We start from the raw sequence: 12,552 nt of genomic DNA, 5'->3' as shown, positions 1-12,552 counted from the left end.
TATAACAGTTTATTAAGTTCCAATAATAATGATCTAGTCAACTAATATCTAAAACTAACAACAAAACTATACATTCATGAGCACGCTATCTAAAATCAACAAACTGGTAGGAGGAAAAGTGTGTGTGTGTGTGCATTCATGCGTGTGTGGGTGGGGGAGAGGCAAGACAATAGCTCAGACAACGTGTGATGTAATCTAAACGTAGCTACGTCACGTGGAACTACACTCAAAAATGGAGTCTGCGCGTGACCACGCTCACGAGACTACAAAATGGCGATAGACAATAGAGAGATCGCGTTATCTGCATTAGCTTCACACTATATGTGTGTGTGTTAGTAAAAGAAGAGAGAAAGCAAACAAACAAAATAAATCCTTGATGTACTGTACACCGTAGTGTACGTAGTGAAGGTAGTGTATGGTGTGCAGTTCAAACAAACACTGATCTTTCATCCAGGAGGCCGTTGTTCGTTCCCCATGTGAAACGAGAAGTAAATGTTGATTGTTTTTGTCCCATTACTGCTACAGTACTTCTACACCATACACTATGCCTTACACTACACTGCACCATACACTACGTACACTACTGTGTACACTACTGTGTACACTCATACACTACACCATACACTATGTACACAATTTACACTATCCGTATACTACACGGTATATTACGTCGTACACTACACTGTACAATCGACCAAGTGCAGTTACGGCAGTTCCCCGCGGTGTCGCTGCAGTGATCAACTGGGAGTACCGCCTACACTGAGGGGATACTATCTGCCACAGAAGAGAGAAAAGGACCTGGGAACAAAAGTGAGTCGAGTAGAGTCTGTGGGGCGACTGTGGCTAAGTGGAGAGCAGGGTCGTCCTTCAATCAGAGGATCGGCGGTTCGATCCCTGGCTCCCTAAAATTGCTCCCGTAGCTGTGCCTGAATGAGTTAACCTGGTGGCAGGTGGCAACTTAGACCCTGTCTATCAGTGTGTGAATGGGTAAATGATGACACGTAGTGTGAAAGCGCTTTGAGTGGTGGGAAGACTAGAATAGCGCTGTACAGACCATTTACCATTTAGAGTCATGTGATGCGGTGGAAAAGAGGCATTTATAAAGTAATGAGCTAAATATACTACAAGAGTAACTTTCCTGCTATAACTTTGCCCTGTTTTTTATAGACAGTCACACGTCAGTGTGATCACACCATAGAAGACAAAAAACAGTGAACAAACTCCATACCACTATATCACCTCCTTGTTTCTTGTTCATCCACTCATTGATCAAGACTATTGAATTTATGCTAACCACAGTGTGTGTGTGTGTGTGTGTGTGTGTGTGTGTGTGTGTGTGTTGGCCTGCCTTACTGCTGGCATGGCTGACAGGGTAATTAGTTCTAATGAAATAACGCAGCCATTGTGGACAACAATTAAGGGTAGCTTTCATCCCTCTCATTAGGCTGAGTGGAGGAGCACTTTCATTTGCTCCGATTCTTAATGATCTGATCTGAAGGACACACCCACTGATTGAATGAATCCTCACACACATGGATGCACCTACACATGTTCGTACATGGCCACACTGGAGACATTTTAATTCATATATCTTTTTTAAAATTGGTTAAATATTTATACAAACCTTTAAAAAAGAGGCGAAGTCCAGATATTATGATTTTTAATAAGCAAAACATAACAAATCAGGAAATTAACATCCAAATATCATCCCAGCATAAACACATACTTGAGAAAGACGGCAAAAATACATAAATAAATAAAATGAAATAAAAAAAAACATATGAGGGAGAAATTTACAATTACAGAAAGTGCTTACTGAGCAAATCAAGCTCAATCTACTCCAATACAGGTTATTGTTGGCCATACATAACCAAAATATGTATTAAGGGAAAACCACCATAATGTCTAGGAGACAAGGTTGGTTTATTAGGTTTATTATATAGTTTAAACCTACAGACCTGAATTAAATCCTATATGCATGAATGTTCACTTTCTATTGAGTTTAGTTTTGTGTTGACTTTATGTTAATTTCAAAGCAACTGATTCTTATTAAATTCAGTCTACCCCATTTGTATTCATGGTGGTAGTATCATGTACTTCTGTAGCAGTATTACTGATGCATGAATACATCACATGAATTGTAATATTGTAGCTGGTTGAGTTGGAGCAAAAGTTACCCAGTTTATTCTACAATAATGCATCATTTATAAACTATTTTGGACATGTGAAGTAGTGTATCAGCATGTTGCACAAGGTTAATCAGCCAGTGTGCTGCCTCCGACATGAGGTGATTTATGAGAAGTGAGCAGTTACCTTCCTCTCTTACTGCTGTTGATGACTAGACACTCTAAACCTGCTACAGCAGGAGACATTTTAGAATGAAACATGAACCATTGTTACAGAAAATGACAATAGCGGCAGTGAAGTGTCAGCCTTCGCCATAACATACAGTAGGCCTACATATGTAGTGTGGTCAGTCACACTCATTCACCCTCATTCATAAATATGAAAGAAAAACATCTCAGTGACTTCTTCAAATGGATTTTTTGCCGTTCACACCCCAACTCGGACCTCTTTTTCTTGATTGATCATTATCTTGTGACACACACACACACACACTCACACTCACACACAGGCAGTAACCACACAGCCCTCTACTGAGAGGGGGAGCACCAGAAAGAAAACCGAGGTGGTTGGGCTCAATGACTCGGGAGAGAGAGCGAGCTCTGATCCGTCCTACCCTGAAATAAGAAACAGAAAAACATGGCAATGACAAAAGCCATTCAATCTTATATTCATTTAACAATCTTTGATACGTTTTTTTCTTTTTTCACGGCACATATTTTGACTCTGATCAAACTCTGTCTCCTACAAAATGTGGTTGTCATACAACTGAACCACAATCTCAATTATATTTCGAGGGAAATGCATTTTCTTGGGGATTTGGTTAACATTGTATATTAAAACATTGTTGTATTGTTGTAAGGAGACCATGTCCATTTATTCAGCTTTATAGTTCTGCAATGTAAAGGTGTAACATACTGTATGTATATGCAACATGTGTGTTTTGCTGATGGACATCTTCAGGGCTAGAGCTGTGACCTTGCCTTTGCTCTGCTGCCTGCTCCATGTTTATTTATTTATTGAAATAAACTACTTTATTCAAGGTCTAGTTATGAGGAGCACAAGGCTGAGCATTATCATACTGCCTGGCAAGGTTAGTGTTGCTCAACATAGCCATGAGTTCATCCCAGCTGCTCAAACTCAGCTTCTACTGATGGGCTTATTTATTTATCATACTTATTTATACTGAAGCTAAAAATAGTTGCTATATTAATTCATTTGGAAATCAAATACACTACAAATGACGTCATCATTTTCTTGAGGGTATTATTGTGGAAGCAGACGCAGCAGTGTCTGCTGCTTTTAGAAACAGAGAGGAGAAAACTATTCAAAATAAAAAGGACCTGAAACATACTTTTGGGGATTTTCTTCAAACAAAAAAGAGAATCTTGATTGTAATAATACAGAAATTAAAAAAAACACAAAAAAATCGAAAACCGCAAGCAATTAAAATATTTTAGCAATATTTAAGAGTGATACAGAAACAAAAAAAGAATGAATAGAAAGAGTTACATTCGATTTAATTAGGGAATAGCATAATGGTAGTGGTTAGTAGAACCTCTGCTCCATTCATCTGCTCGTCCAGTCACAGAGACTGAGGGGAAGTGACACAAAGCACAAAACCTAAAGCAGAGAAAACATTTGGGGGTGGAGCCTCAGACGCCACCAAAGGTTCCACTCCTACTAGCCGCGTGTGATAGGAGGCCCATAAACAGCCTGATATACTGTCCAGTCTAATGCTATTTGCTTGTTTTCCCATATCTCTGCTGTACATTGGATCCTAGTGAGGCTAAAATAGAGACGTGTCTTCACAGTACCTGCTGGAGCTTTTGCCATTTTTAAAAGCTATAAGGCCAGGTCTCATCTTATTTAAACATGCATTCACCACCAACATCAATGTGCTGGGAGGCGTGGCCACTAGCACCAAGTCACACTCTACAGTAATTAGCCAATTAAAATGAGGCATGGAGCCAATCAAGACCATTAATAGATTAGAACCTCCACCAAATGCCTGGTTAGACTGGTGAGAGAGGGCGTTGGCAGGTAATTACCATGGTGGTCTGCATCATGAGCAGATAAACAAATGTATGGCTCATCATAAGCCTTGATGGGCTAATTCTTTGGCTTCCACCCCCACACCCCCTCAAATATCAACCATTTCCTGTATTAACTGAGAGGGCCTTTGCCTCCACTAAAAACACTCCAGCTCTGCTCTCTTCTTCTTTGAGAGAGGAGAGGAAAGCAAGATGATGGCCATCATTAAGATCAGCGGTGCGTACTGAGGCGTTGCACTGCTATAGCGTCCGCATCCACCACCGTAATGTTCATTAACACCTCATAGCCCTAGTCCCCCCCCCCACACACACACTTTATTACCACCACAGAGCAAACACAGCATTAAACGGCATTAAGAGTAAATGGATATTTTATTAATCTCATTGTCGGGTGAAGAGGAGTTTGTTAATTCGGAGCATTGACTGCTTGACCTTTATAGTGTTTTTTATTCTAGAGTAAGAGAGAAGAGCGCAGGTCGCCATGTTCTAATTATTTCCTCCCCCTTCCTTCTTTTCTCCTCGTCCCCTGCCCTCCTTCTCCCTCCCTGTCGTCCACAGCAATTTGGCAAGATTTTAGACGTGGAGATTATTTTTAACGAGCGAGGCTCCAAGGTAAGTGTGCTGCAACCACACATCCATGCACACACTCACACACATAGCGTTCTCCAGCCAGCTATGTTTGTCCCCTGTCCCCTTCTTCTCTTGCAGTCCTCTGCTCCTCTCACTGTCTCCACAGCTCTCTCTCTCCTTCTGTCTAATAGTAATTACCAACCCGAATCAGTGACACTTGCCTGCAGGCAACTTTTACTCCTTACCGGCCTGCCATGCATTGTGACATACAATGAATCGCTCACACTTCTCTTGACGCTGACAGTAGGATTCACACGGTCTGCAAACACATGGCTGTCTCACCTGTTTAGGTTCTGGACTGATGCCGAGAAGTAGGAACACACTGTACATATTCCTCTCCCAGGATAGTTTACATCTATATATCTGTATTGCTCATTTATATCACCAGAAACAGTATTATATTACAACAGTGATTCACCCTCTAGCCATGTCATGAAGCTTTGACTTTTAGAATTTGCAACTATATTTCACAAAAATAACACTATTTGTCCTACTGATCTTATTTGTGTTTTATATTTATTCATTTACTCTTTCATTTATGCACACACTTGTTTTCATTATTTAATGTTTTGTTTTTGTTGTGTCATTTGTTACATTTATGATTAGGAGCTTCTTTGGTATGCTCTAAACGACAATCTCATACCAGCAATGATAGACTAAATTATGGTCAGTTATGATAGTTCCCTGTCACCCTAAACTGCTTGAAATTAGTTCATTCTCAACATATGTTGCATGGAGAAATTTGAGAAAGAAGTATGTTGCCGCTTGTTCGATTACATGGTGCTGCAGATATCTCTGAGCAAACCTTTTTACTTATGGCTGCAATCGAATTTCACCATGTTTCCTTTTGATGTGTCATCCATCTATATATGCTGGTGTTTTTCATTTATTGACATACAATATATTTATGATAGACAAAAGTAAGTTGCAATACATTATTTGTATGCAATAATTATTGGTTATTTATATACAGTATATTTGTATTAGTGCTGGGCAAGTTAACGCGTTATTATCGCGTTAACGCATTCATTAATTAACGCCGACAATTATATTATCGCGCGTTAACGCAGTTTTTTAAAAATTATTAAACAGACATTTTTAACACAAAAACCGGGCAGCGAGTGGTGAACAGCTGTGTTTGTGTGGCGTCACTTCCTTCTGCTGCCGCTCTCCCCCCCACCGGGTGACACGCCAGATCCGGAACCCCCCTTCACTCCGTCACCGCTGGTCCCTCCTCTCTCTCTCTCTCTCGCTCTCTCTCGCACGCACGCACGCACGCAATCGTCTCGTTACAGGATCGTGACAATATCAAAAAACATATTGTCGTGTTTTTAAATAAACATATAAGCACATGAGAACAAACTGCTCTTAACTGCAACTCTTTATTAGCATAACTTCCTCATGCATGTGACTTCCACGGTACACAATACAGGTTCCATGCTTCACCTACATTCCCCTGGGTCCTAAGTCCCTCCATGTACAGCTTCTTATCACCCTCTATGTACCAACGTACGTTTATAACAAATAACACACATATTACACGGTAATCAGCGTTGCATATGTGTCTGACCAAAATACCAAAAAAAGCAAAAAAGAAATGATTCATTTCGATTCTTTTTTTCGAGTTTGTGTTTTGTTTGTAATATATATAATAATCACATCATTTAGTTATCGCTACTGAGAATTCAACAAACATAAAAACATGACGTAGATAGGTTTGCAGTTTTCAAGGTGTATTTTTCAAATTGCATCTCTTACACACATGAAGATAAAGTTATGAACACCGGCTGAATATCTATTATCAGAATCATAACCGTGTTATAACTGCTACTGTGTAAAGGGAATACTGTGTTAAAAAGAACCTGATGTGTTTCAAGTGTTTGCAAATCAAAGGTTGTTGCACTTTTATTCATATAGCAGTACTTTTAAAATAAAAGTGTGCAATACACTACTTTTGAATTCATTATTGAATTTTGCGCATAACAATGAGATTAATCGCGATTAATCGCAATTAAAAATTGCAATCGTTGCCCAGCACTAATTATATTAATATTAACACAAGGGTCATAGGATACTTGTGATTTAGCATGCTCATTAAAGGGTAACACAGAGAACAACACTAATTATTACCACATAATAAAGAAAAGAAAGCCGACTCTCTGCATTAAAGCAGCGAACGTATCTATTCGTGGGAACAAAATGTCAAAGGGATTCATTTTTTGATAAATTGATAAAGCATTACACCAGAACTCTGGAATCTGGTTCCAAAAAGAGTTTCAGGGGTGTGATGGAGTTTTGAAACAAGGACGCCTCTATGCAGGAAATAGCACAGTCATTTCCATGACCAGAATCAGTCCCAGTGAGACAATGATCTTTTTTTATTGGTATCAGCCAATTGAATATGTGTTATCAGAGGTTATCACTGCCATTCCAATGCCTCAGAAGGGCCAAACTGCACCTGCCACATTGTGAAAGAGAAGGTGAAACTTAACCTTGTGAATTGAAACAAACAACCTGAGGTTCAGGCCACAAAACCACTTGGTTAGTCAGGGAAAAGATCATGGTTTGTTTTAAAATAACTAGCCTACGTTGGTTATGTAACTTAGGCACGTGGTATTAGTTCAGTAATATGTAACTTATGATAATGTCAGTCAACATTGACTTTTGCTTTCAAATGGGAAACAAGCAGAAGTCTCTTGAGTCAAAGTCCTGTGTTTGTTCCACCCATGCATCCATCCACCTTGACCTCCTCCCTGCATATAGCTTTGTTGCTCTTTAAACTACGTCACCTGACTTTTGAGCCTCACATAATTACTATGGCCACAAGAGGTCAGCGATCGTATCGGCGATCAACCATGGGCGTGATGATGAATGATAATATCGGTCTTCTGGACCTACTAGTAGGTGTAGGCCCCTTCTAACCCATATCTATGAGGCTGAGAACCACCAACAACACCCACTGGCCATACTGGAGCTGTGATGGCCGACAACAGTCTCTTGTGTTCCTCAACAATTTGCACTGTGGTTGCAAAATAAGATTTGTGTATCTTAGCAGCACAGAAAATAATTCTTCCTATTATAATGTCTTCGTCATTATTGGCATACATGCAATCTTTCAATACACCTCTTAATTAAATTGATCAATTTGTGATCCAAATAAAATAACTTACAAACACTGGACTGTCCCTCAAGACAAAAGTGACTTCTTGTGACACACCATGATCATTCCCTCCTAACCAAGTCCTTTTTGTCCCTAAAGCCAAACCTTGAAGTTATTTTACCACCTCATTCTGTAGCCTCTCTGATCATCTTACTGCTTGTGTTTCTTGACACCTTCTGACTTGTTATTGATGTCGCTGTGTTCTGACATCTCATCAATTAACCTGGTGAGTACATCGTTATGGTAACTGTTAGAGCCGATGGCTGGAGCAACAACAAGTAAAAGCTGAGTTGTAATTAACAGTAGTTGTCTTTTAAACACTGTGGTGGTGAATCAGGAGAGAGCAATGGGTTTTTCAGGAGGCAATGAAAAAATGACAAAAAATGCTGTTTTGTTCGAAGGACTCATCTTAAAACTATTAAAACACATGCACTTCCGGTTGCCTCGTCTCTAAGTCAATGTGGTTTTTTTTAATGGGTTTTTGGTTCGATGTCTGAAATAATTTCTGTTGTTAACACAAGCTTAAGAGATTTTAACATTTTGGTATACAACAATAAATAGCTTTTTACTTCTAATCATTGCATTCACAATTAAAAAATACAAAAAGTGGTGTTTATTTGTGAAGATCATCATGCTGAACAGAACGTGTACGTATCATGATCGTTTGTTTACCACTGAGCTTATTTTCTGCAATAATGAAAAATCCAATGGAAGAATCCCATTATCTTTTTGTGGAGGGAACCAGTGTGGTGCTAACGTCCTGGTTGGCCTGCAGAAAGACGTCATCCCTGTAGCACTCTATACTGTACAAATGATGAACATGTCAGTAGGCTATACAAGGAAGAGAACAGCATTTTTGCTTTATGTGTCCACAGGACTAAGTGTGATTAAACAGGTGCCCACGGCTCTAATATGTCTCTTTGCAAGTTCCTGATAAAGTTCAACAACACTGATGGATAGAATGGAACATTTAACACACAGGCAGTAATCAATGAGAGCAGAGATGATTCTTCAGCTCTCACTCTATACCTCATTGACATAGATAGATGAGTCTTTTGTGGTTTAGGCTTCCGAGGCATGTTTTACCGCATATGGGCTGTTTGACTGAGCGGCATCTCCAGGCCCAGTCTGGGACACAGACAGGGTCTCATGAGCGAGCTGCGTCCCGGGGCTCAGAGAGTCACGGCTGACTGATGCCGTGGAGATTGTAATTGTATGGCACTTATCTGCTCTCCCACAGGGGCCTCTGCAGACCAGCAGAGCACAGCAAACACACACACACACACACACACACACTCACACAAACATATGCACATCCCAAACTCCATTGTGTATGTGGAGGCTTTCATTCCATCAGCTAAATCAATTAGGTCTAGTTGTTTATGTAAATACATGTGCAGTAGAGTCCGAGATAGAACGGAGAGTAGAAACACACAGACACACACACACACGCAATGACGAGGCGGCTATTTAAGTATAATCAGAGCTCTTGTATGTGGTTTGATGTCCTGTGTCCCCATCTGTCCTCTCTCCTACTCATGTTTGTCTAAGCAGCCTGACGTCTCTCTGGCCTCTGCTTCTAGATCTAGACCTCCTCCTGACCGGCAGCGCTCTCATCTGTGCTTTGTGTCTTTTTCTCCTCTCCTCCTTCCCCCATTTGTTTCATTATTTTATTTCTGGACTTCCTCCCTCTGTCGCTTCTGTTTTTCAAACCCACCTCCCGGCCACTGCAGGGCTTTGGGTTTGTAACATTTGAAACGAGTGCAGATGCTGACCGTGCACGGGAGAAACTAAATGGTACAATCGTAGAGGGACGCAAAATAGAGGTGCCTTCCTTTTCCTGTCTCTTCTTACCTATGTCCCCCACTCTTCTTTTTTTAATCCTCCCCCGACTCTTTCTTCCTTTTCTGTGCCTGCCTGAAATTTCTTGCAATACCCCCCTTCCTCTCTCCCTCCATCCATTTCCTCTCTCCTGCCTGCTGCACCTTGAACGCTGCATGCTGAGCCCTGATCAGTAAGTGTGTGTGACAAAGAGAAAGACAGACCTATTCAGTGGTGTGTGAGTGTGTTGCCTTGTTCTTGTTTTTTTATACAAATGGTGAATTCTACTTTGCTCATGATGGATTGTGTCATGTGTGTTTGCGTCTGCGGCATGTGCATGGGGTCACAGCGGTTTGCATCTGAGTTAGAAACCCACTTATTGAAAAGAAAGCCTTTCCAAATGGAGATCAATGATCTGCCAGTGAGCCCTCAAACCTTAGCAGCTAGTGTTCAATTTTGATGTCACCGTCCTCTGGCATGGCGAGTGAAATCGCCCCCATCTTTCTGTCTGTCGGCTCATTCTTTTTCTGTTTCCATTTGAACTCACCAGGGTTCATCTATTAGAAGAATCTTACGGATGTTTGCGATACTAATATGTTTTACTGGATTGATCTTGACAAATATTCACATCTCTTAGACGTGACGCTTATTACTACCACTATGTTTTCCTGTTAACATTGATGAAGAAACATTCATATGGCCTGCTTCCCAATAAATAATTGTTTGGTGAAGACGGGGTGGATGGTGTGTGTACAAAACACAGCACTTTGACACTAGCGATCAGGGTTCTGAATGTGGTTTGGGTCAGCCAATAAAAGCACTCTGATTTAGGTGAGAAATCATCGTTAGGTTATATGTTAACAAAGTAAACATGTGGTGACTTTTCCCACTTTTATCACGGACCACCATCTTCCTTAACATTAAATGAAGGCCTATACAGGGCCTTAACACATGTATTGATGCTTTTGTCGTGGTCTGAGTGATATTATATTGGAAGAGGGAATATTGTTGGAAAACAAGACTTGGCAAATTTGTTGATTAATATAGATTCCTCATTAAGTTAAGAATAATCTGAATCTGAACGGCATAGCATTCCCTCCAAACATATTTGCTGTTGCAAAATGTATGTATTTATATATTTATATTTAGTTTAATTCAGATTAACATCATTTCTAAGATGCAGAGCTGCATGCAATTCAAAGGAGGTGTGGTAAAAAAGGAGCATTGAGCTCTTATTGTGAAATTATTAATAACTAACCTGTAAAATAAAGTGTGACCAAGTTGTATGTCCAACTCTTGTTGGACATAGATGTTTACCATCTTAATAAGCCAGAACCAGTGAACACAGCATGCACAACAAGGTAAAAGGAAAACATATAACAATGCAAAATGTTGCAGTCCTCACAGTATTTTGTGGCTCCACATAAACCTTTAAGACAAAGTCAGATTTCAGCCAAACGTAGCCAGATTTCCACCTCAAGCCCAGACATCTTCTCACCTGCAGATCGTCCAGATCTGGCTCACTGGGAAACCCGTGTGCAGCACATTGCTAAACAGGGAGGAGATTTCCAACTGTGTGTGTATCAGAGCAGACACGATGGATGCAGGTTGTGTTACTGCCATTTTTCTGGATAGAAATGACACAACAAGAACTCCTCCAAAACTGGACATCAAGCATTTTTTCAGACCTTCAATTGAAATATATTATTTTTACAAACTGAAAAATCTACCCAACCATTCTTGTGTTTAAATGTTGTTTGAATTTTCTTATCTTCTCTGATGTTGTTGAATGTTTTTCAACATCAGATCTTTGACTCATTGCATCTCGCCTCACTTGTTGAAAAGATGAAATAGCAGCATGGCATGGAGAGTGTTGTGATGTGCATTATCCACAGTATGCACGTTTCTTTTCCTGTTTGTGTGTGTTGGTGTGTGTGGGTGTGAGTGTGTATCTGCTCTCACACTAACCTCTATCTGTCTGCTGACAGGTCAATAATGCCACAGCCAGAGTAATGACCAACAAAAAGGTGTCAAACCCCTATACGAACGGTAAGATTTCAGCCTTTTTTCCATCCCTTCTCAGTTCTTTTGTACATCTTCTGATAGCTGCTTTCATTTCATTCTTCTCCTTCTCTTAGTGCTTTCTGTTTTCTCCACTCTCCAGTTTTCTTGCCCATCATCGCATTCCACTGCCAGTATCAGACCTGGCTACATTACAGAGCAACAGATCGTATGGTCGTGTAGAAGGAGTATCATTATGATCCAATTTTACCCATTGAACTTGGACTGTGAAGGGAGAGGAAACCAAAAGCTACAAACGGAAGCCAGGCAGCAGATTCAGATTCATACAAAAAGATTTGTTCACATTTGATTAATGGAATCAATATTTGCCAAAGAGGCAGTCAATTTGGTTTGAAATATCATGCAAATAGCAAAGTGATATCTGTTCCTACTCGGCAGGGATAAAAGGAAAAGGGCGGCAGGGGGGAAGGATGATTGGAGATGGAGGGGGGGATTGAAAGCGATGGGGGGGGGGGGGCGTCTAAATGAATAGAGCCAATAAAAACAGCCAGGAGCCATTGGTAAAGAGCGAGAGAAGGGCCCTTTAGGGTGTGTTTCTATCCTCCATCTCTCTCACAGAGCGTCAGTCATGTGGACGGAATGAAAGAGTGGAGGAGGGAGAGAGCAGAAGCAGCAAAGAGGGGGGAGGGGATGGATGAACAGGGGATGGAATTAAATGGCCAGACATGTCAGCACCTCTCT

The 12,552-nt window shown here is 40.6% G+C and overlaps 1 protein-coding gene across 1 annotated transcript; it reads left to right on the top strand.

Moving 5' to 3' along the window:
• Positions 1-4,736: 4,736 nt before the first annotated feature.
• On the top strand, positions 4,737-12,263 carry LOC116377359 (RNA binding protein fox-1 homolog 3-like; the record flags this gene model as incomplete). The annotated part of the gene is made up of 3 exons (XM_031838979.1): positions 4,737-4,790; positions 9,702-9,794; positions 11,778-12,263. Coding segments are annotated over 3 exons (297 nt in total), but the record flags the coding sequence as incomplete, so codon positions are not given.
• Positions 12,264-12,552: the final 289 nt, after the last annotated feature.

The sequence above is a fragment of the Anarrhichthys ocellatus genome, unplaced genomic scaffold (genome assembly GCF_004355925.1).
Source record: "Anarrhichthys ocellatus isolate YVR2014 unplaced genomic scaffold, GSC_Weel_1.0 scaffold1155, whole genome shotgun sequence".
Lineage (NCBI taxonomy): Eukaryota > Metazoa > Chordata > Actinopteri > Perciformes > Anarhichadidae > Anarrhichthys > Anarrhichthys ocellatus.
The sequence above is the reverse complement of the archived record's forward strand: the minus strand, read 5'-3'. Positions and strand labels throughout refer to the sequence as shown.